The sequence below is a fragment of the Rousettus aegyptiacus genome, unplaced genomic scaffold (assembly GCF_014176215.1).
Source record: "Rousettus aegyptiacus isolate mRouAeg1 unplaced genomic scaffold, mRouAeg1.p scaffold_m13_p_1, whole genome shotgun sequence".
Classification (NCBI taxonomy): Eukaryota; Metazoa; Chordata; class Mammalia; order Chiroptera; family Pteropodidae; genus Rousettus; species Rousettus aegyptiacus.
In genome coordinates this window covers 53,381,313-53,407,026 of record NW_023416284.1, presented here as the reverse complement: position 1 = coordinate 53,407,026, position 25,714 = coordinate 53,381,313, and the positions used below count along the sequence as shown (strand labels likewise).

Sequence of the window (25,714 nt, the reverse complement as noted above, 5' to 3'; positions counted from 1 at the left end):
TCACATGTTCATCTTGTAAAGAGACTATGAGCTCCTATGAGAACTTACGTTCATGTTAAATTCATCTTTATATCTATCACACAGTAGATGATAAATAAATGGCTACTGAACTGAATTACAGCACAATGGCGAAACCACTGTCCAGCTGAAAAAGAATGAGGAATCCTCATTAGGAACATACATGCCCTACCTCTGCTGCTGAAGCAAAAGAATCGGTTGACGCAGTGCTCAAGGTGTCTCGCAGGCCAATGTCATCCACGCTCCCCTTCACAGTGCTGTCGGTATCTTTATCTTAAAAATAAAAGATGAAAAGTTTAGAAATGGATATTCCTTGCTACTGCCATACTTCATAATCTAGACCTGGTTTTTCTTTTTCTTTTTTTTTTTAACTTCGGTCTTTATTGATACTGGAATCTAAAAGGAAAACAATACAAATCAATGGGATGTAATCGAACAAGACTCTCAAAGTATATTCATCGTTTAACTGACTCTGAAACACTGCTAAGCAGAGGAGAAAGTGCTATAAAGTAGATATTTTTACTTTAAAATGGGATTAAACTTAATTTCAGATATATAAAGCTTTTGAATATATAATAACATAAATTAGTATATAATAACTGGAGTTAGCTTTATCTCCCATACATGGTAAAATCAGCATATAGTAAAGACAGTTTGAAACAGAGCAATTTGGTTGCAAGTGGCCTTGCTCGTATTTAAAGAACTGGAAGAATGAAATGAATTATTAAATGAATTATTAACATAAACTGCTGCCTGGTTTATTACTTATGATAAGCTAAGCAAAAATACCAGTTTTATAGCTATTTATAAACCTTAAACGATTACGTTGTTTTGTTTTCAAGTTTGAAAAATTTAAATTTCTAAAAGAACATGTAGTTTTGAAAACAGAATGATTTAACTTCAGCTTTTATTCCATTAATAATCATCAGGTAATAGAAGAATTTTATTAGCAATACACAACATTCTGAATGTGGGTGTCAATATCTTCACATTCTATCATCATCAATCTGCTAAAATTAAATTTCTCAAATAAATACTGTACTTGCTTACAGATGTAACTACATTGTAGCAAACAACTGACAGGCTTCAAAATTTATCACAAGTATAAAAAAGAAAAACAAAATATATTCATATTTTTCTTATTTTGATTCTCAATCAGCTAAATTTGTCAGATACTTTACTTCTTTAAACAGAAACCAGAAATCAAAGTCTTTGGCTTTCATCCAATTTCTATTCCATCATTTTTCCTAAAATAAAGTTCATTACCTTTACCAGAAATTTCAAGTCCTGTTGAAAACCTCCAAGTACCAGAAAACACAGACATTTTATGATTCTATATAAGAAGTATAAAGTTTTTAAAAATACAAACCACTAATTTAGTTTATACTCAAAAGTTTTGTAACCAATGTATATTCCAAGCTCAAAGCCAACTGGAAAGCAAATAAGCCATAACTGGCACAGGTTCATTCCTATTAAGTACCAAAAATAATCATGCACATAGCATGTTTTTTTAACCACTTTATATTTGGTAGGACCGTATTTAACATTTTAACCATTTATCTTCCAAGTTAAAATTATAATTGTTTTTAAATGTAGTTTACATCAATCCTTTTAAAGTGCCTAACTTGTCAAGCTTGAAATTCTTTTACTACCCAATGACTATTAATAGAACAAAAGCTGAGGTTAAATCATTCTATTTTAAAAAATGCACGTTCTTTTAGAAACTTAAATTTTTTCATCACACTTGAGAACGAAACAATGTAATCGTTTCGCATTTATAAATAGTTATAAAACTGGTATTTTTGGAAACTAAATTATCCAGAAAAATTTCCATTATTCTCTTTTCAGGGCATATATGATTTTTAAAAATACACACACAAACTTTGAGATTAATTATAAAACTGAATTGGCATTTACAGCTTTCAACCATCTATCTTCTTAAGTAGTTTCCACCGTTAGTATTAATTGTGCAAAATGAAATCATAGTACAATTTTAATTTTGCCAAAACATTTTTAAAGCAGGATTAAATTACAATTCAATTAAGTTAAATCTTGGTTCCATATGCCTTTTGCTATTTTCAGAGTGGAACACAGACATTTATCTCATGTCACTCTACCTTTCAGACATTACCCACGAGCTGTTAAAACTCTGCTTTACTTCACTCAACAGAAACCAACCATTCAATGTCATCCAGATCAGTTACAATGGTTGTAATTTAAAAAAAAAAAAAAAAAAAAAAAAGTCTAACAAAGAAAAATGGCTTAGAGGAACTGGAAAGATTTATTCATTAAATCTAACTTAGTAACCCACAGACCATATCTTTCATTTCAGTAACTGTTATGATTCCTGGAACAGCAGCTTAATAATTATATAGAGAAATAATACATCTGTTTTTCAGATAAGCCAATAAAAAGTATAAAGAAAGAATATTGGGCAATATCTCGAACTAACTGCTTTCATGCACCCAATTAACATTTAAAATACTTTTTCTAAAAAGTATCAACTCTTGATTGTGGTATTGAAAGACAAGACAGCATGGATAATTGAAAATGAAAGGCTTCATTTTAGTCAATATTTGCAGGAATATTTTCTTACCAAATTCTTCTTAGAAGAAAAAATGCTAAAATCACAATGAGATATCATTATATACCTACCAGAATTATTAAGTTGGGAAAAAATGACAATTTTTTCATTAAGGATATACAGCAATGGAAACTCACACACCACTGGTGGAAATATCATTTAGTAAAACCATTGTGGAAAGTTAGGCATTATATATTAAAGTTCAAGACTGTATTCTCTATGACCTAGCAATTCTATTCATGGGTTGTTTTACAGAAATGCATGCGTATGTGCATAAGAATTTTCATAACAGCACTGTTAATAACAGCTCTCAACTGGAAAAAACCATTGTCCATCTACCACAGAAAACGCAAACAAACCGGTGCATTTATACAATGAAATACCATGCAACGATAAAAGTGAATGAATTGCTGCTACATGCAAGAACATGGATGAATCTCACAGTGTGCTGAGTGAAGAGTTATATGCATGGTTTCTTTCACATTAAAATTCAAAAACAGGCAAATGTAAACGATATTGATCAGGACTACACACCTAGTTGGCAAAACTATAAAGAAAAGCCAGGAAGCAATTGGCACAAACAACAGAACAGTGGTTAATCTAGGGGTTGGGTGGAAGGAGTGTTGATTGTGAGGGAGTAGAAAGCGACCTTTTAGGAATTTGGCAATGTTTTATTTTTTGGTTACTTGACAGTTATACAAGAAGATGTAATAAATCACTGTACTTTTTTTGTTTTGTTCACTTTATTCTAAAGGTTTGGAAAGAAAGAAAACAAAGAAATAAATCTATATATTTTGGCCCCAAATGGCTGAAAGCAGAAAGACAATGAAATACTTTCTGTATTTCGATGTTGGCAGTAAAACTGCAGATAACTATTGGACATGAATTTTATTCCTTGTTAGAGGAAGCATATATAATGATGCTAAGCTAAAAAGTCAAAAGATCTGATGAGTTTGTTAAGTATAATAGCAAACTGAAAATAATTTACCTGCACTCTATAGGGGAATACCAGTAGTAGCAGTAGAGTCTAATGCCACGCATATACCACTCACAGCCTTTTTCCTCCTAGCTCATCAATCTTTCTTTGCTATTTAGTGATTGGCTTAGAATTTTAAGTGGGACTATTTAGGTGGGGATACTCATCTATTTGCAGAAAGAAGACATGGAAGACACGAGATGATTACTATTTAATGACAATAATAAAAGTATGATTAAATTAATAAACATTTTGTACTTATTACTTGCCAGAAACCAAGTTATATGCTTTACATATATTATCTCACAATTCCTTTGATGTAGGTAATATATGTATTTTTCATTTTACATGTCAAGAAACTAAAGTACAGAAAGGTTAAATAACTGGCCATACTCACACAGTTAAGAAATGAAATGGCAGGATTCAAACCCAGGTCATCTGACACCAGATTCCATGCTATGAAACTATGGAGCTGTGGTGTCCAACAGGGTAGCTGCTAGCTAGCTACACGTGTCTATCGAGCACATGAAATGCAGCTAGTCAGAACTGAGATGTGCTGTAAGTGTAAAATACACAATGGATTTTGAAAACTTTGTATGAAAAGATATAAAAAAATATCTTATCAATAGATACTAGGTTTAAGAAAATATATTATTAAAATTACTCTTTCATTTTCCTTTTTTCCTTTTTTTCTTTTCATTTTACTTTTTCATGTGGCTACTAGAAAATTTAAAGTTCTATTTGTGGCTCACACTTCATTTCTATTGGATAGCACTGTTCGAGCATTCCTTTCTCATATCTTATCTACATTGCAAAGAGCTTACAACTTTTTTAGAGGATTCGGATTCAACTCATACTTTGTAAGTGACTACTATGTGCCCAAGGCAATCTGCTAAATGCTTTCACAGACTATTTCACTCAATATAAGTAATTGGAATAGCCTAAACATATATAAGAATGCTTTGTTATAACTAGAACAACAAGGCCATTTCCTAATCAAAATCTTCAATGGCTCCTTGTCTGGTTTTCAAAGCTTTCCATAATCTCAATCTATCCTATCTAATCTTGTTTTCTATTAATTACTAAAAGACCCTTCAGGTTTAGCTGAGTATATTTAATATACTCCCACTTACCATAGAGGAATGCAATGGGTAAAAAGCTTGTGCTTCGGAGTAAGCCACAAGTGTTCGGATCCTGATCCTAGCTTTGCTATTTATTTACCAGGGTAAACTGAGGATAACAATATTGATTTTATACAGTAGTCATAAAGATATAAGAGATTTGTGGAGGCACGGTACTTGCTATATAGTAAGTGCTAAATAATATTTTGTTAGTATTATTATTGCTATATGCATTCTTTAATCAAGCTTTCAGTTTCTCCAGCAACTTCTATAACATACACAAATCTCTCTCCTTCTGCTTTCTTGCCCCATGCTACCCAGGAACACATACTGCTTTATAATATGCAGCTCAAATACCATCCTCTGCAAGCATCCTCCAAAAATTAGCTAAATTTGCTTTTATGTAAGGCAGTGCAGCAAAAGTGTTAAAATCATGGGTCAGGAGTTATACAGCCTAGATTCAAATTCTGCCTCTGTTACTTATTAGCTGTGTAGCCTTGGGTAAGTTTCCTATCTTCTCAGTTCCTCAGTGTTCTCATTTGTAAAATGGGGGGAAAATCTACCTCATAGTTGTGTGAGGATTAAACAAGTTAGTATATGTAAAGTAAGCATTTGACACATGTTAGCTAGTCATATTATTATGCAAAAGGTAAATATGGACCATTTAACATATCATCTAAATTTTATTTAACTAATGCCTGCATTATATAGCCTATCTGTCCAACTGGACAGATACAACTTAAGCGAATGCATTTTCTTTCCTTTTTTTTCTTTTTCTTTTTTTTTCCTGGTGGTTCCTACAGTTCTCAATGGAGCATGGAACACTTTGTAAACACTCAAATATTTGTCCACATAAACTAAATAAAACTTGCTATTATAAACTGACTATCCCTAGGACATGAAAATTCCTAAAAGGCTCTCATGTATTTCCTCTGGGTCATTTTGTCTCTTATATGACTTTAACTTGTTTTCAGAGTCCTGTTAAAATTCTTATGTTTCTAATACTCAGCCCTAAATAATTAACTTATGATACCATCTTCTAAACCTGAAATATGCAGTTTAAACCCCTTAATGAGTCATCATTAACATTCAATTGCCTAAAAGAAAGCTTTCCATATAATTGGGTGATTAAATACCAAACATGTACTATAAGTTACCACACTGGCACTAGGCAGGGTAGCTCTTTGTATACCTAACTTTTTAAAACAATAAATCTAAAATTTTTTAAAAACATTTTTTTTACCTGTTGCAACCATCCAGAACTTTTAAAACATTCATACACAGGCATAAATTCTGTTTTTCTTTGGAAGAACACTGAAAGTATGCTTAGTTTTAACTAAACAGTCATATATTTTAGGCCAAAAATCTGACTGGATTCAAGCCTTCGTCTTTCTTTCACAATCTCCTAATTCACATATTACTTAAGTTTTTTTCCAAAGTAGAATTTGCTTGAAAGTTAAAAAAGAAAAAACTAGAAGACACTTTAGCCCTGGAACTGGAACTTCAGACCTAGATCTATCTCATTAAAGCAATGCAAGTGGGTTTTCTTCATGCCTCACTTTTGCCATTCCTAGGCACAGTCTATTTTCTGTCGCTTAGAAGGCATCGGGTCTATTTTAACCCCAGCAGATTCTAGTGGAGATTCCAAAGATGCCACCCTTCTTTTAAAATCTAGGCTATCCACTGTGGGTTTTGTAACACCAACAAGAAGAGGAAGCCTGCCAAATGTCTCAATGTCATGTGACATCTGACATCTATGTCAGCAGCGATTCTCCAGATGATTTTTAGCAATTTAAATATGTTTTGGAACCTTGTCTTTTCTATGGTTTTATTAAAAATGGGAAAGTTCCTGTTGCCAACCAGATAAGCTATTTTCCAAATGGGCCTGCTATGTTAAAACAATTAAGAAATCTAGAAAACTATTGCTGCTCTATGTGTATCTTGTGTGACTATCTGCCCCATGCATACTGTGGATAATTTTTATTCTGCGTTGTTTTAAAATGCTACAGTATAGTTTAAGAGTGAGAAAAAAAGTTAAATACAAAAATCAAAAGCAACATAATTTCAGAAAATAAAAGAGCTAAGATATATTTTGACTTTTCCTCCCAATGTACCTTAATACTGAAAAGTATAACAGTAAGACTCACTGAAACAAAGAAGAGTTGACCATTTCTTGATGTGTTATGACTTATACAACCCGCTCATGTGAAATTATACATGTACAAAAACAGCCTGCCATTATAGCACTACCAAAAAGGAGATTTCCATTAACAGCTGTCTCTGGCTTTCCCTATTCATCACAACTTGTTATAGGCCATGAATGGCCAACATGATAACTATGATTCATAACTGTGCAAAATGAGTAAGAGAGAAAAAGAAAGGAGTAACAGCATTTTCTACCTTTTTTTTAGAAGAAAGAAGTGACTAAATACCCAAAGTGGAGCACAAAGCAATCAAAGCGGTTACAGAGACCTTAACAGGGCCATTAGGAACAGCTGGTCACTTCATACTACACAAAGGCCCCTGGCCAACAGGACAAGTGGAACAGAAATCCAGGCCAAATCCTGAGCCGGCATCTTCCTGGAGGAAGGTGAATCTTTTTATCACAAAGGTGCCCTTCCCAAAGGACTACATGGAGCTTTTTCTACATCACACAAAGGTAAGTGAAGGTCCTAGACTTAGAAATCCAAACCACTTGAATACAAAAGAGGCAACGGCAAGGAGTAGGATTCTCCCTTGTTTCTGGCACCCTGGCAATTTCATTAAACTGCTTTCACCTCTGAACCTGTTTTGACTTACATATGTAACACCGGTTAGGCTTCATTTTGTAGTATTGTTAAATACTCTGAAATTAAGATTATAAACTTTAATCCATGGGAGGAAATTAGTAGGCCAAATTTCTCATATGTTCTGCAATTTGCACTCTGTATATTTAGAAGTTCGAGTATACCAGTTAAGCTTGTAATTCATGTCACTCCCTAAAAATAAACCCTCAGGGAGTTTATCCTTCAACCACAGTGACTGTGTACAAAAGGGAAAGGACAAGCTCTTAGAGTGTCAACTCTGGGCTGTCTGACATTTGACTCAAGATGATAGGTTGAGGTATTTCCTGTTGCTGCCAAGCTCTTTCAATATGGCTAAAAGCTCTACCTGGCTGCTTACCAAAAAAAAAAAAAAAAAAAAAAAAAGAATAATGTCTCTCTAGTAGTCAAGAGGTCCCACTTTACAGCTTTTCCTATTTTCTGCCAGGGAATTTGTAAAATCAGTACTAGGCTGGAAAAATCTCAATTTTCCCTTAAAGGATGTCTCATTATCTCAAGGTATCCTCTGTTAAAAAAAGAATAGAAAGATGGATAAAATATTTAAACTGTACCACTCAAGCCTTCTGCAATCTTGTGCAAAGACATAAATTTGATTATGATTATGATAAATTTGTTAAAATTCTTAGTGGCTTCCTTTGGCCTCAAGGTACAAAAGAAAGATCTTCATGATTTACCTCCTGCCCACCTTTCTAGATTCCTTTCCCACCACTCTCCTATATATATTTGATATGTCCTAAGACATATCAAACAACTTATAGTTCCCTAAGTAGGTTCCATTTACACATCTTGATCCATGTGATTCCTTCCGCCTGAAATGCCCTTTTCTAAATCATCTAACAGGTGGACCATCTTTCTTCAAGTGTCATGCCTGGGAAGCATTCCTTGAATCCTCCCACAAATAATCATACTTTTCTTTGGTGTTTCCATAGTACTTACTGAACACATTACTATAACACTTATTCCACTGTTATATAATTTTTTAAGGCCTATCTCCAAAACTACTCTGTGGTGCCTAAAAGCAAGGATGAAATCTTCTTCATTCTTGTCTCTCCAGTGCCTTATGCCACATTTGACATATACTAGACAATCAACTGTTTGCTAAATAAATACGCAACACCTAAGATTCTATGAGTTCACTTTGTAAAAAAAAAATCATAAAGAGACCTACACACATATCTGAAATATGCAAGGCAATGCTGTTAAGCTATGAAAATTCCTAGTTTGTTTTTAAGGGCTAAATTTGTTCCTACACATCAGTGTAAAAGAATCTCAAAGTCCTTTGCTTCAGCCAAAAAAATAACATTTATCAAAGTTATGGCTTCAGAGTTGCCTGCTAATACTGCTCTTACAATTACATACTACTCTTGATAAAAAATGTAAGCTACAAACTATGAAGCTCAATTAATTTTAGAAGAAATCTAATAAAAGTATAGATTAGTAAGCCTGAATTTTATTTGTAAAAACTGTATCAATAAAATAATGTCCCCAAGAAAGTGTGAGCAAGCTTTATTTGTTGTTAATCAAGTTTATTTTTACATTAGTATTAAATTCAGAAATTTAATACCAATTTAATATCCTAACCAAAATGAGTAACTAATAATCTTAATTTCTGAATGTACTGATACTGAAATAAACTACAAAACTCTGTAGTGATGCATACCTTGCATGAAATAATGATAAAAGAAGTCTTCTAAAGTATAAATCATTCCTTGATATTAGGTCTGAATCTAAAATTCTACCAATCTCTCACTAGTGTTTATGACTAAAACCTAATTTTTCCCAAAATAATTCAGATAATAATGCAAATTTCTGTTTAATATGAAAACTAAATATACTTTTTAGTGTAATATTTGTTATGTACAAAAATACATATATACCATAAATGTGTATTTTGAATCAAAATGCTAAAACAAACATTTGTGAAACTGTCAACCTTTTATGGCCCCTTTTCAAAGTTTACAAAATTATCTACTTAAAAGGAAAAATAATCATACAGAAAACAGTATTGCACATATCTTCTTCTTACCTAATACTTATGATATATGGGTCTTCATATTAATTATAAGAAGTGACAGATATTCAGATATTTCAGCAAAAAACAGCAACAGATAACCAAAGATTAATCACATGTCCCAAACCAGATCTGTTTACATTTAAGTTCTTAGGCTTTTAAATAGGCTGAGGGTACTTCGGTTGGGAAGTCATGGAAAAGAATGGAGGTGAGAAGGAAAAGTTAAGAAAGATCTTCTGCTTAGGCTCTGAAATAGCTCGGTACTGAGGTATATACCAACCTATACTGCTTTCTTAATTGTACGTCTTAATTGGCCAATCAGACCAAAAGTAACCTACAGATGGGGTTTTAGTTCTTGTTCTGTCTGAATTTCATCACATGTAAGGCACACAGTAAACAGTTAAATCAACAGTCACAAGTTGATTTTTAAGCTATATTTTGCCTTAGCAGTCTTCATGAGTTCCTGCCATAACACTCTTGTACCTTACTGGGAAGCTACAGCAATAGGAAGCACAGCCTTTGATTCTGTGTAGTGGGTCAGCTAATTCATGGTCTTCCTTTCTATATAGCTCTCTTCAGAGGCAAAAAGACTGTAAGAATCTATCCAGAGTAGTAAGATGGAGGAGCAGGGGAGGACTATTAAGGGTTGAAAAAGAAATTTAAAAAAAAACATGTATCGTCCACAGACATGTGGCCTAGATCAAAATTCTGAAAGAACCTATGATAAATTACTGGTGGTAGAACTGACAAGAGTTCAGAAAAGTTGCTGATAATATTCAAAAGTGAATATCAACATTTTAGATACCAGAAACAAAAAAAATTAGAAATGTAAACTTTAAAAAGACACCATGACAACAAAACTGTAAGAGACCTAGAAATAAAAATAAGTAAGATCTCTATAAAGAAATTATTAAAAATTATGAAAGACATAAAAGGCTCAAGGAAATGAAGAGCCATACCATGTTCATAGATGGAAACATTAATATTAAATTCTCCCACAAGCTGACCTACAAATGCAATGTAATAATCAAAATCCCAAGAGGGGTTCTCATGATACTTGGCAAGCTGTCCTAAACTTCACATGGAAAAACAAGGGCTAAGAAGAGCCAAGGCATTCTTAAAAAAAGAACACAGTGAATAGACTCACCCTGCCAGATGTCAAGACTCATTATAAATTTATATAAAGCTACAGTAATTAAGACACTGTGAATCCAATGAAGGAACAAATAGACTGACATAACAAAATAGAGAGTCCAGAAAAGACACACGTATAAGACAACTTGACATATATCAGGGGGGATTTGAAATCCATGAGAAAAGAATTACTCAATGAAAGGTGATAAGGCAACTTGTTATCCAACTGCTAAAATAATAATAATAGTAATAATAATAATAAACATTATAAAACCAGCTCCTGGCAGATTAAAAACCTAAATATGAAAAGTAAAACTTTCTAAATACATAAGAATTCTCTTTAGACCTTCTATATAATGCACAAATAGTGCAAACCATAAAAGATTGATAAATGTGGTAATATAAAATTAAAAATCTTGGTACAACCAGAGAGACCTTAAACAAAATGAGGATATGAGAAGGAACTTTCCAACACTGTTGGTGGAAGTTTAAATTGGTACAAATACTATAGAGTGATTTAGTGCTATCTAATAAAGCTGAAGACCAGCATAATTGATAATCCATCTATTCCACATCTATAGCAGCTGTCACTCTTGTTTGTCCATAATTCAAAGTAAGAAATGAATTTTAAAACCCGATAGACAAAAATACATGAATATACATATGAAACAAGTTATATAAAACTAATTATTATGTGTATATGTGTACATGTATTGCACAGGTATATATGTGTTATACATACAGATACAGATATATATAATGCACGCTCATGTGCATGTGCATATATATTTTTTAATGTTGGCTGCAATCTATGAAACTGATTTCATGACAATAGGCTATAACCACAGTTTTAAAAACTGTCCTTGAGGTATCCCTATAGATGAGCACAAAGAGATATATGCAAGCATATTCACTAGAGAATATGCTTATATTCTCTAGAGAATATATATATATTCTCTAGTGAATATGCTTATATATATATGTACATGTTTACATGTTTATGATAAACACCAAAATTAGTACCTTTGGAAAAAGAGAAACAGAATCAGGAAAGGTTCATAGGCTACTAAAACAAAATATGCAATAATATATTTATTTATTTTAAAAATCTAAAGCATGTGTGGCAAAATGTTAGTATTTGATAAAAACTTTAAAAAATATTCTCTATACTTTTTATGCTTGGCCTTTCATTTTGTAGTGAAGAAAAAGGCATGGGGACTTTAAAAATATATAACAACAATCCTTACAGTTATAGAGGCTTAAGAATCTTCTATAGAGAGAAAAAGGAATAAAAACACCAGCAGTTTCTGCAATTTTTACATAGAGAAACAGACTTACTGGTAATAGGGCTTTAACTATATATTTAAGGCTGAAATGAAAACAGACATAGATTATATATGACGTTTTCCTCATATCCTTTAAAGAAATTAGTTTTATATAAATTTCCACTTAACTAAAAATAAAGTTCTATATTCAATAATAAACTAAAATTATAACACTAAATTACTTAAGCTTATTGCAGAAAATCTTAGTATCATCAATCTTATTTATCCATTTATCAATCCTTATGTCTACAATTCATATATTACTTGAAGGCCTCTTAAACAGAAAAGCACATGAGTATCACCTGAACTATGAAATACAAATGTATTTCACAATTCTAACTCTAAAGCTTCCAATTCAGTAGATCTGGAACAAAGCCTAGGAATCCATGTTGGAAAGCTAACAAAGGTGATTATGTTCAGATAAACATCTTGTTAAGACCCACAAACCTACTGAGTAGCTATACTACATTGAAGCCATTGTATCAGGCATTGAAAAGAATAGAATTAAATATTCCATCTATCCACAAGGTGTTTAAGGTCTAATATAAGAGACTGGATTTGTACATAAATAATTACAATGTACAATGTACAATCAAAAATGGTCAATGCTGAGGAAACCATTAAACATATCACAACTTCATATTCCACTTCATCCTCCATGAAGAAGCTATTCTGGTTTAACACTTTAAGTTGCTCCCTTCATCTCTTCATTTGCTCCTCCCTATGGGAAGAGTTTAGGTGATACAGAGAACCTGAGTGCCATTAACCAGATAGCAAAAAATGAGATACAGTCATTGTTCACTACATGGTTTTTGGTGTACACATCTCTCTCTCTCTCTCTCTCTCTCTCTCTCTCTCTCTCTCTCTCTCTCTCTCTCTCTCTCTCTCTCTCTCTCTCTCTCTCTCTCCCCCCCTCCCCTCCCTCTTTCCCTCCCTCCCTCCCTCCCTCTCTCATCTTCTAGAGAAAGGTCTAGGTCTGCAAACTTATCACTTTTGTGCTGGATCTCTCTCTCCCGAGCTAGACTAGAGTTGGCAGGGATGGTAAAGCAGGCAGGGAATCCTTATGAAGCTAGCTGGGTAAGTGTGCTAAGAATTTGCTCTGCATTCTCAGATCGTCTTCAAAGAATATTTTTGAGAGAAGGAAAGAAGCCTTAACACATCGTCCAACCGAGCCATTAGCAAAAAAAGTTCAAAATAAAGTTATTACCATTTTATAATCAACATCTGGTTCTTTTTGTGTTCTCAATTTATTCAGAACCCAGAAAGACTGATGAACCCTTAAATAATACCCATAAGACCAAAAAATGTCACTATTACAGAACAGAGAAAGGTATGAGAGGTTTCTTCTGGTTTGAAAAGCAAACAGGAATGTACAGAGGAAGTAACTTTGAAGAGAACTGTGCTCTAGGGGCAGAAAGAAAAATGGTTCAGAGCCCATTGAATCATACAAAGGAATAGCATCAGCAAAAGAATGCAAAAAGAAAAACCAGGAAAATATACTAAAAACCTGAAGTTGATTATACAACTAAAATTTTAGAGAAGAATTCCAGTTCTGGAAGAGATGTTATTCAGTTTGGCTGGAATATATGGGAAAAAGTAAAACAAATAGATCAGAAAAGTAGTCTGAGAACCTGAAAGTGACAAGATGAGAGCTCTGTACTAAGAAACAACTCCAAAACAAGATATAGATGTACCAGAGGGGAGTGAAACTGGAGGCAGGAATCCAATTAGGAGAATATTAAATCCAAGCAAAACATAATGGGTTGCAGAGGAAAGAGAATGAATGAGAGCTATATTATGGAAGCAGAATCAACAGAATTTGCTAAAATAATTGGATGTGCTGGCAAGAAGGAGTATATCCATTTTCATTTTTTTGTTTTCTTCCTATGCATATGGCAATATCAGGCATTAAGGAAGGCCAATGATCTTAGCTACATCTCGACTAAATACTTTTGCAAAGTATCTGTTCTTCAGATGAGTTTTCTAACACAGAGAAAAAGGAGATTTATAAAGAGCATCTCTTTTACTTTCTTAAATAACTTTAAACATGGCTTAACTACCATTTCAGGAAATGCAAACTTATGTTACTTCTATGAGAAAAATCAATAAATTCTCCCCAAAGGCGAATGTTTGTCTGGAGAATATGACTGAATATTGTAAAAAAAAAAAAAAAAAAAGTTATCAACATGTGACATCCATCTACCTATGTCCATGCAATTTTAAAATAATCTCAGAACAGGCCTCACATAAATGCTAGACTATAACTACAATATATATAGAACGAGTGTTTACCATGTATCAATACTAAAATACAATAGACATTATTTCATTTAATCTTCATAATTCTATAAATTTGATCCTATTATAGTACTGTATATTATAGATGAAGCTAAGACTAAAAAAGGTCAAGGCTTGCTTTTAGGTTTCAAAGCTAGTAAGAGTGGTAGAGCCAGGATTTGAACCCATGTTTTTTTGGTTGAGACTTCAAAAATTATAACAAAATTATAAATCAATAACTGCAATTTCACAACTCTCTAAAAATCAGAAACTACAAATAAGCATAACACTTCTAGAAGCTGTTAGCTAGTAGTTGCACATTAATAGACATTTACACTAATATTTCAAATCTCTGTGCATAACCTCCATACTCTGTCTCACTCTGAGTTACAGTAGCAGGTGTATACAAAACATGCCAGTAAAAGAAAGAGTAATCTAAATTTAACTTCCAGTGCTAGGAGTAGTACAGAATGGCATTTATGAGTCATAGGTGTCTAATGTGTGGATGAAATGTGCTGCCCTCTAGTGATTTCAACACCTCACATTTAACTCTTAAACAGTCTTATAAGTGAAGAAAGAAAACATTTTTTAAATACTAGAGAACTAATTCAAATCTTCATTTCATTTTATAACAAAACAGAATAAGTATTGTTTAAGCCAGGAGTAAACTTTTGTTGTGTAAGATATAATACATAAATATATCCAATAATGATTCACTAATTCAGAATGCTTAAGGATATACCAGTACAGAACATAGCAAAGATGAATTAGAGAATATAGGGTGGTTACATTTTATATGAGGAATTTATGCCTTAAAACATAATTCAAACCCTGCTTAATCCAAAGGTTTTTTTTCCTATAGGAATAAAGTCAAAAAGAGGTTGAAGTACATTACAAATATTTACTGTATTTCTTTTTCAAGGATAGTTTTAAAGCATAATAAAACTATAATAAAATCTGTTTTTAAAATGCTTTAAAAACATTAAGTATTTGTAGTAAGATGTTTCATATCATTATCATTTCCTTCCCAAGTATCAAAATTATTTCCTATTTTAACATATAATAGCTTGGCTGAAGAGTGCATTAGAATGGTCATGATTTTACAGCCAGTATGCCAGAAGTTTTTTGTTTTTGAAATAAAAATGTTCCAGCTTTAATTCTGCTCTTTAATTTTCTCAGCATAAGTTCCAGTATTTCCAGCATGCTCTATACTAAAATAATAGCCGGGGTATCAGCAGTTATTTTATCTTATTTTCAATATTTGTCACATTTAATGACCACGTGGATGACAGTATTACAGAATATAAAAATGATTCTAAATTTAACAATAAAGTAAAAATAACAGCAAAATAATCACCAAAACTACTTGCAGAAGTTCCCACACATGTATGGGTCACAGGATATTGACAAACGATACTCAGTATTTCTGGTTACTTGAAGTGGCACGACCTAGAGAAAACATAGTTTATAACTCACCAGGTCTACCAGCTTTGAAATTTGAAATTAAGGGATTCTCGATAATTTTTTTTAATTTGGGAGATTTGCATTACTTAAAAATTTTTAGTATAAAGTGCTATTTTACAGTTTAAAATTCACAAAAATTCACTTACTTAAAATTAGCTTAACAAAACCATACTGCATTTTTAAGAGATTTATTGAAGTATAATTTACATACCATAAAACTCCTTAAGTGTAAATTCAATGTGTTTAATAAATGTATAGAGTTGTGAAACCATCACCATAATCCAGTTAGAATCATACTATACATTAAGCTGTTATTAATTACACTTATCTAAAGTGAACAAATAATTCATAATACTAACAACTCAAGTTTTTTGACTCTTTTTAAAACAGAAAATAGATATAATTGACTTTCAATAAACACAGTTATCTTTAAAAAATGCTAAGACTATTTAAACATATGAAAGAATCAAGCTGAGGAAGATTTACACTGTCCTATAGGTTTGTCCACAAGGTTAATTAACTTGGCAAACTACTATAGACAGTACAAATGTAAAATTAAGTTATTGTTTATATTTCAAATTCCAAATGAGTGAAATAAGTTTTGCTGGGGTTCTACTATTGTCAACAAAACCTGATATATGTGCCTTCCAAATCTAAGATGATTTCCAATTGAATGTAAAACCAGCTATGAATACTTAATGGCAAATACCTACCTGCAAAACAGTCCAGCATTGGTAATATTTCCAAATATAATGTGAATTGATATTAGCCTCTTTTTCAAAATTTTTTACATTTTCCTAAATTACTAGTGAAGTAGATAAACACACATGCATTTTAGTATAATCTATAAAAAAGTATCTCATGATCCCTTTATGGTCAAGATAAAAAACATGAAAGTGGAATCAGTTGAATTTATAGCTGGTTGAAGAATACAAGTTATCTTAATTCGTGGTGAAAACTAATATAATATTGTATGATGACTGTAATTGAAACTTTTTTCATTTAAAAAAAGTTGTTCTTGGTCACCTAAGGTAACTTAAAAGTGTTATGCCTCAGATCTTACTTTGGCCCTGCACTTTAAGATATGGTTTTGTGATATAAGTATACATGTTTATCAAGTTTCCTGGAGCAGAGCTCCTAAAACCCTTGGAATTTCCTGAATGATGAGGGTGAAAGGAGCACCTCTTATTATTCGTAATAAGCCCCTCTCAATCATACCTGAGTTTATGCTAATAGGTGATGTCTGGAGAATGGGAGATGGTCCCCATGGGAATCAACCACGTGATTAGAAGGATGGAACTTCCAGCTCCGACCTTGACTCCTGAGGGCTGTGGGGCTGGGGGTTAAGTTAATTACCTGCGGCCAATGATTTAATCAATGGTTTATGGCTTACATAATGAAGCCTCCATAAGAATGCTAAACTACAGGGTTCAGAGAATTTACAGATTGGTGAACACCTCCAGGTGCTGGAAGAGTGGTATGTCTAGAGAAGGGGATGAAAGCTCTATACCCATTCTTCAAACCTTGCCCTATGCATCTCTTCCAATTGACCATTGCTGAGTTTTATCTTTTAAAATAAACCAGTAATAGAAAGTAAAGTACTTCCCTGAGTTCTGTGAGCCATTCTAACAAATTATGGAGCCCAAGGAGGGAGTCCTAGGAATTCCCAATTTATAGGCAGTTGGTAAGATGTACAGAAGGCCTGTACTTGAGATTGGCATGTGAGTGAAGGCACAGTCTTGTGGGACTGAAACCTTAACCTATGAGGTCTGTATTAATTCTGGGGAGTTAAAGTCATTACTTGAATTAAATTGTAGGACATCCACTTAGTGCATTGCTAGGTATAGAAAACCTACAAATTTGGTGTTAGGAATGTGAGTAGAGGAAAACAAGTTTTCCTTTAAGCACTTTTTGTTAATGGTTTCAGTTGAAAGCACTGATGACCAACTACACCAAACAGGCCAAACAGGAAAGTGACAGATGCTGAGGAGGATGTCAAATCAAAGTCTAAAATAATGATTTGGAAATGACAATTTAATAAGAATAATAAATATAACATTTAAACTATGGGTCCGAAAGAACAACTACACAGGAACAAATGAAGGAAGATATAGCTTAACAAAAACAAATCTAAAAATAACAACAAAAAAGAACTATATAGTTTTAGTTATCCAAAAGTGTAACATTATCAAGGTTATGAAAGTTAATGTAATCCTTAGACTTTGTTATTATAATGTCCTGAATTTCTATTTTAAGATGGTACACAGAGCATAGCATTTACTTTTTCCCAAAGACCTATTAAAAGTAATTGAAAAAAATTCTAATGAATAAAATTAAAGCATCACTGGAAAACATGAAAAGGGACCAAAATTTTTAAAGAATATCTTAAAATTAGCAAATAAAGGATCAAGCAGGTAGCATAAGAAAAACAAAAGCAAGCAAACAAAAAAACCACAGCCTATTATCCTAGAGGTAAAATGATGATCTTCCGGAGTATCCCAGAGAAATTCTAAATTCCAAGCAAATAAACACTGTTAATTTGTTCTTAGCACTTTATATGTATTAGTTAATTTAGTCCTCATAATTATTTTATAAAATAGGTACTATATGCCCATTTTTTTAAATGAGGAAGCTGCAGTTTAGACAAGTTATATAATTACACAGCAAATAAAAGGTGAAGTCAGGATTTGAACCCAGCTAGGTCTATACTTTTAGTTATAGTCATGCACTGCTTAACAACCAGGAAACATTCTGAGAAATGTGTTGTTAGGTGATTTTATTGTTGTAGGAATATCAGAGTGTACTAACATAAACCTAGATGGTATGACCTATTACACACCCAGGTTATATGGCATAGCCTATTGCTCCTAGGCTGCAAACCTCTACGGCATGTTACTGTACTGAATACTGTAGGCAACTTGAATACTGTAGGCAACTGTAACACAATGGTAAGTATTTAGTATCTAAACATATCTAAATATAGAAAGTGTACAGTAAAAACAGTATGAAAGATAAAAAATGGTATACCTGTAATAAGGCACTTACCTATAACAACTGGAAGTTGCACTAAATGAGTGAATGGTGAGTGACTGTGAACGCCTGGGACATTACTACACACTACTACAGACTGTATAAACACTGTACACTTAAGCTATGCTAAACTTATAAAACATGAGATCAAATCAAGCACAAGAGAAAATGATGCAATCAAGAGATGTGGTAAACACAAGGTATATGAAGCTGCTACCAGCATAATAGGGCTTACTGTTTCAGCTCCATTATAATCTTACGGGACCGCTATTATGTGAGTATGTATGGGCATGTGTGACCACTGTCGTGTGTGTGTGTGTGTGTGTGTGTGTGTGTGTGTCTGTGTATACACACATATATATGGTCCAAAACTGACCAAAACATTGTGGTAAGGTATATGACTGAATTATACTGATATAGGCCTAAGGGTAATTTGTCAGAGTGACTCATTAAAAGCACTACACTAAATCCAGCTGGCACAGTTGGGCCTTCGAACTCTACCTCCCTCAGAGTAAATATAGTAGTTTACTCCTTTTGTTCTTAGATTAAATCTTAATAACTTCCTCCAACAAAATGAGTGAAATCTGTCTACAGTGCCTAGAGGGCCTGAGAGAAGAAGAAAAATGCAGGAGTTAACTGCAGATCCTGACACAGATATGAAGGAAGGAAAACATTTTAAAAGAAAAGAAGATCCACACCAAATAAATTATACCATCATTAGAAAAAAGTTTCTTGACTTCAGTAGCTGTGAGGATTCCAGGTTGCCTACTCCAGGATGACATTTTCTACAGGGGACTTTACCACAAAGAGTTTACAGTCAGATAAGATGTCCGTCTTGTAAGCGGTGAGACAATATAGCATAGTGGTTAAGAATACGGATGCTGAGTTAGCCTGCCTGGTTCCAAATCTGGGTTCTGCCACTTAATACCTATGTAACTCTTAGGAAGTTACTTCACATCTCTGGTACCTCCCTTTCCCCACCTGAAAAATAAGGATGATAACTATATTTAACTTATTAAAGGTGTTATGAGGATTAAGTGAAATAATTTTCACTCAGAATAAGACGTGGGTGGGATAAGGAATTCATTCCAAACCTAAGCTAACCAAATACATGGACTGAGTATGGGTCCCACTCTAGAAATCGTACCCATTAAAAGTTCCAAATTAACAACAATTTGAGAAACAACTTGAAGACCCCAGAAATTAAGCCATCTGCCTAAGGGTCCTCTTGTCCAGAAATAATGGAATCCAAAGCAGACACCTGAGCAGTACCTAAGAAACCTTAATAAGCTGATAACCTGAAGAAATCAAGAGATAGATTCTGCCAACCTCTACAGTGCCTTTTCTTCTGGTCTGTAATCTCCATATGTCAAAATATTACACTTATGCTAAGAGAAGAGAATTAAAAATTCTCAAGTCTAATGAATAATTTTTGGTAACATTGAAGGGGGAGAAAAATAAATTTTAAAAAGTTACAAAAGAGGTAAATATAAAAAGAAGGTGTTGACAAATTCTATTTGACATGAATACTGTCCCCTTTTCTCCTGGTCTGTAATCTCCATATGTCAAAATATTATACTTATGCTAAGAGAACAGAATTAAAAATTCTCAAGTCTAATAAATTATTTTTGAAAACAATAATAGTGTAAAAAAACAATAACCAAAATTAATGCAAAGAGGTTTCATATTACTGTCACTATGACATACAGACAGTAATTAATAATTCCAATATAGGCATAACTCAGTTTATTGAGCCCTGAGTTATTGTGCTTCACAGATATTGCATTTTTTACAAATTGAAAATTTGTGGCAACCTTACATTGAACAAGTCTGTCAGTGTCATTTTTCTAACAGCTTTGCTCATGTCATGTCTCTATGTCACATTTTAGTAATTCTCACAATATTTTATTCCTTTCAATATTATAATATTTGTTATGGTGATTTGTGATCAGCGATCTTTAATGCTACTTATAATTGTTTTGGGGTGCAACAAATTGCACACTTAGGAGGGCAAACTTAATTGAGGTTGTATGTGTTCTGACGGCCCTACTGACTGGCCATTCCCTCTCTTTTTTCCCTCTCCTCGAGCCTCCCTATCTCTGAGACACAACAATGTTGAAATTAAGCAAATTAATAACCGTACAATGGCCTCTAAATATTTAAGTGACAAGAAGAGTCACACATCTCTCACTTTAACTCAAAAGCAAGAAATGATTAAGCTTAGTGAGAAAGGCATGTTGAAAGCAGAAATAGGGCAAAAGCTAGACCCCTCAAACCAAATACTTAGCCAAGTTGCGAATGTAAAAGATAAGTTCTTGAAGGAAATTAAAAGTGCTACTCCAGTGAATACACAAATAATCAGAAAGAGAAACAGCCTTATTGCTGATATAGAAGAAAGTTTTAGTGATCTGGATTAAAGATCAAACTAGCTACAACATTACCTTAAGCTAAAGCAAGGCCCTAACTCTCTTCGAGTCTGAGAGGAGCGAGGAAGTTGCAGAAGAAAAGTCTGAAGCTGGCAGAGGTTGGTTCATAATATTTAAGAACCCACTGTCTCCATAACATAAAAGTGTAAGGTGAAGCAGCAAGTGCAGATATAGATGCTGCAAGTTATCCAGAAGATCTAGCTAAGATAATCAATGAAAATGGCTACACCTTCAGATTTTCAATGCAGAAAAAAGTCTTATATTGGAAAAAAATTGCCATCTAGGATTTCCTTAGCTACAGAGAAGTTAATGCCTGGCTTCAAAACTTCAAAGGACGAGTTGACTCTCTTGTTAGGGACTAATGCAACTGGTGACTTTAAGTTGAAGCCAGTGCTCATTTACCATTCCGAAAGTTTTAGGGCCCTTAAGAATTATGCTAAATCTAGTCTACCTGGGCTCTATAAATGAAACAACAAAGCCTGGATGATAGCACATCTCTTTATAATACAGATTACTGAGTATTTTAAGCCCACTGTTGTGACCTACTGCTCAGAAAAACAAAACAAAACAAAAAACCCTTTCAAAATATCATTGCTCAATGACAATGCACCTGGTCACCCAAGAGCTGTGATGGAGATGTACAATGAGATTAGTGTTTTCATGCCTGCTAACACAACATCCAGTCTGCAGTCCATGGATCAAGGAGTAATTTCAACTTTCAAGACTTATTATTTAAGAAGTACATTTTGAAAGGCTACAGCTGCCATAGGTAGTGATTCCTCTGATGGATCTGGACAAAGTATATTGAAAACCTTCTAGAAAGGATTCACCATCTAGATGTCATTAAGAACATTCATGATTCCTGGAAATGGGTGAAAATATCAACATTAACAGGAGTTTAGAAGAAGTTCATTCCAACCTTCATGGATGACTTTGAGAAGTTCAAGACTTCAATGGAGGAATTAACTGAAGATGTGGCAGAAATAACAAGAGAATTAGACTTAGAAGTGGACCCTGAATTGCTGCAGTCTCACAATAAAACTTTAACAGATACTTTGGGTTTTTACAATATTGTTGCCTCAGTTTCAAATTGCTTTTATTTGTGAGACAGGAAAAATTTCAAAGCACAAAAATCTTATGGATGAGAAAAGAAAGTAGTTTCTTGAGATGGAATCTACTCCTAGTGAGGATGCCATGAAAACTACTGAAATGACAACAGATGATTCAGACCATACATAACCTTAGTTGATAAAGCAGAGGCAGGGTTTGAGAGGATTGATTCCAATTCTGAAAAAAGTTCTAGTGTGGGTAAAACTCTGTCAAACAGCAATACATACTACAGAGAAATCATTTATGAAAGTAAGAGTCAATCAATGGAGCAAACTTCATTGTTATCTTATTTTAAGAAATTGCCACAACCACCCGGGTCAACCTTCCGTAAAGATCGCCCCAATTAGTCAGCAGTATCAAGGCAAAACCTTCTTGTAGTGAAAATATTACAACTCACTGAAGGCTTAGATGATAGTAGCACATTTTAGCAATAAAGTATTTTTAAATTAAGATATGTACGTTGTTTTTTTAAAATATAATGCTATTGAAAAGACTACAGTAGCGTGTAAGCATAACTTTTATATGCACTGGGAAATCAAAAAATTCATGACTCGCTTTATTGTAATATTCGCTTCATCGAACCGGTCTGGAACTGAACTCTCTAAGGTGTGCCTGTACAAATGAAATCTTTTACCTAATTTCAACACATACAGATATGTAAACATTTCAAAACAAAGCCACCTGCAGTACTTCATGTTCAGAAATGAATGGAGAACACCACTCATTTTTTTTTCTTTACTGGAAAACAACAATCTCCTTGAATGAAAAGATAAATTATTTTTAACAAAAAGAAATATAATTTGTCTTATTTCATTCTTTGGAGCACTTACAGAAGAAGTTCAATAAGAAATTTTAATCATTCTTTACTTGGAAGACTCCACTTAAGAAGTCTTTTCTCTTTAAAATAGGAAACAAAGGTAATGGTATATAATAATATACGTACCGACTACTTAAATCAAAATCTAGCCTGCAATTATTGGAGTCCAAGAAATATGATTATTTAAAATATTTTAAATGTATGCCATGAGCTATATGCATGTTTCTGAGGTGGTATGTCTATGTTCCATTTTTATATTATTGTTTATTTTTTTCCCCCAACATTTTAACTGAGATTCTTCCATTCAGAATGTAATTTTAAAATAATGTCACAATCCTACCTATGGAAAGTGCTTGAATTTATATCGTAAGGGCATTAAGTTCACTTGAAAAACAAAACTGAAAGAAAAAAAAATATGAAAAAGCTTTTTTATCTTTGCCACTTTCTAAAAAATATATAATCATATTAGTACATTTAAACAAATGATTCCAAAAATATAAAAAAGATAACAGAAGCCATATAAAATATCCATCTTACCGATATCATTAGCGAGGGAATTAGGATCAGATGCCCCCAGGGTAGCTTCAAACTCCTCTTGGAGACGATATGCTCTTTGCAGCAGAGCTTCAAGTTTATGGATAAATTCAGTACTAATAATATCCTACAACGAAAGAAAAAGTACACACAACAAATATTACATTCTGATGCTAAACTTCTAAACATTTGCCACTTTTGAATGAAAGGCAGAGAAAGCGAGGGACATAAAAAACTACTGCATGGTGGTGAGAGTACTGCAACAGAAGTCTAGATGCCTGGGTTCTAGCTGTGCCTTTGGAAAAATAATCTCAGTTCTCAGGGATTCAGCTTCTCTATCTGTACAACGAAGTGGTTAGACTACATTAGGAATTTTCAAAGCAAGGTCCCTCGGCCAGAAGCACCAGTATTTCTGGGAATTTGTTAGAGATGCAAATTCTCAGGATCTATCCCAGTCCCACTAAATTAGAAACCCTGGGAGTGGGGTCCTCAAATCTGTGTTTTAACAAGCCTCTCAGCTGATTCTGAAGTATGCCCAAATTGGAGAATCGCTAAACTAGATGACCAGTAAGTACCAGTCCAGTTCTAACTCTATGTGATTTTTAAGACTACAATCACACTTAATTAAATCCAAAGCGCAAAAGAGACTTAAAAATTCCTTTAGAAATCCTATCTGCTTAATTCTATACATTCTTAGAAAATCAGGAAACTTGATGATAAATTGCAAATTTGAGATTTAACAACTAATTGAACAGAAAAGGCCCAATAAGAGATATCCCCAAATAATCCCAAGGGAGAAAATAAACAGCTCCATTAAACGCCATAAAAACCAAGTATACTGTGTCAACATGACAAAACAGTTTGCTTCTTCCAATATTATGAAGACTACTCTCAAATAAATCACTCTTACATCTACACTTTCTTCAGCAATGGCATCTCCTGCACCCAATTTAATGGAACTACAGGCTTCATCTTCAGCCTGTCTATTTCGGAACGTTAGAGCTTGTTCCCATCGACGCAATGCCTCTTCAAACAATTCCATACCTAAAAATTAAGAACAGAACAATTTTAAGTAAGCAAAACCAATGCCAAAATAAAATCACTGTGGGTCAGAAGTGTTTTTCAGATAGTTATCACCAATGGTGCAGTCTATGTTTCGGCACTAAGAATAATTTTATGCTCAAATCATTTCATCATAGAATCTTAATTTCCCAATATATTCTGGGCCTACAGTTCTAGTCAACCAAAAATAAAAAAGAAATGACCAATATGTTTTCATCTTTTAAAAAATATAACTCAAATGTATATAGCACTTGGAATTTTTCTAGAATGAATAGAGCTGTAGGTTCTCCAGATAACCGAAGAATTGATTTTAGAGGAGAGTTTTCTTTACCATATCTTAAAAACATCTTGAGAATGATGTTTTAATAGTCACACAACTATCTTTTGAATTATCCCCATAAATTAAAAAGAAAATTGATAGGTAAATAAAGGAAACTAGTTGTTAAGAAGTTATCAGGTTTCTAAAGGTTCTCAGGAGGAGAGAGTAAAACTGAAAGGAAATATAAATGCAGAGAAGTCGAGAATAAAGTATTTTTTTTTCCCCACTAAAAGTCTTAAACCACTAAGATACCAACTTGCTGATTTAGATAAATTACTAGGCCAGAGTTAAAGATCTAAAAGACTATGGGGAGAATCCATAAAGGATTATAGTTCAAGTGGGAATTCCATGTTCCTGCCGATGTGGGAAAATAGGTGAATGTGTACCTCTTTTTTCCCAAATTAAAAAAAGGCCTTACCAAAACAAAAATATTTTGAAATTTCAATTTTTCTAGACATATTAAAGAAAAATATCTTTAAAAGCTAAGAATCAAGGCAAGTCATTCTCAAGATGTTTTTAAGATATGGTAGTTAAAGAAAACTCTCCTCTAAAATCACTGCTTCAATTATATGGAGAACCTATAACTCTAAAAAAATAAAATTGTTCTTTAAATGCAATTTAGCCCTTTCCTTGTTGTTTATTTTATAACAAAGAATCACTGCTTAAACCTTCCTTCTGAAAAAC

At 33.2% G+C, this 25,714-nt stretch overlaps 1 protein-coding gene across 9 annotated transcripts in view; it reads right to left on the bottom strand.

Annotated features, from left to right (window-relative positions):
* Nucleotides 1-25,714, bottom strand: part of MIGA1 (mitoguardin 1) — a 69,650-nt gene that overhangs the window by 25,062 nt on the left and 18,874 nt on the right. For all 9 annotated transcript variants that reach the window (XR_001597640.2, XR_001597639.2, XM_016151046.2 and 6 more), the window contains 3 exons: nt 24,560-24,693; nt 23,653-23,776; nt 191-291 (listed from right to left, as the gene is read on the bottom strand). Coding sequence is in view for 7 of the 9 variants with exons in the window: in XM_016151046.2 (XP_016006532.1) it covers nt 191-291; nt 23,653-23,776; nt 24,560-24,693 (359 nt within the window). In the remaining 2 variants the exon portion in view is untranslated. The remainder of the gene's footprint in view (nt 1-190; nt 292-23,652; nt 23,777-24,559; nt 24,694-25,714) is intronic.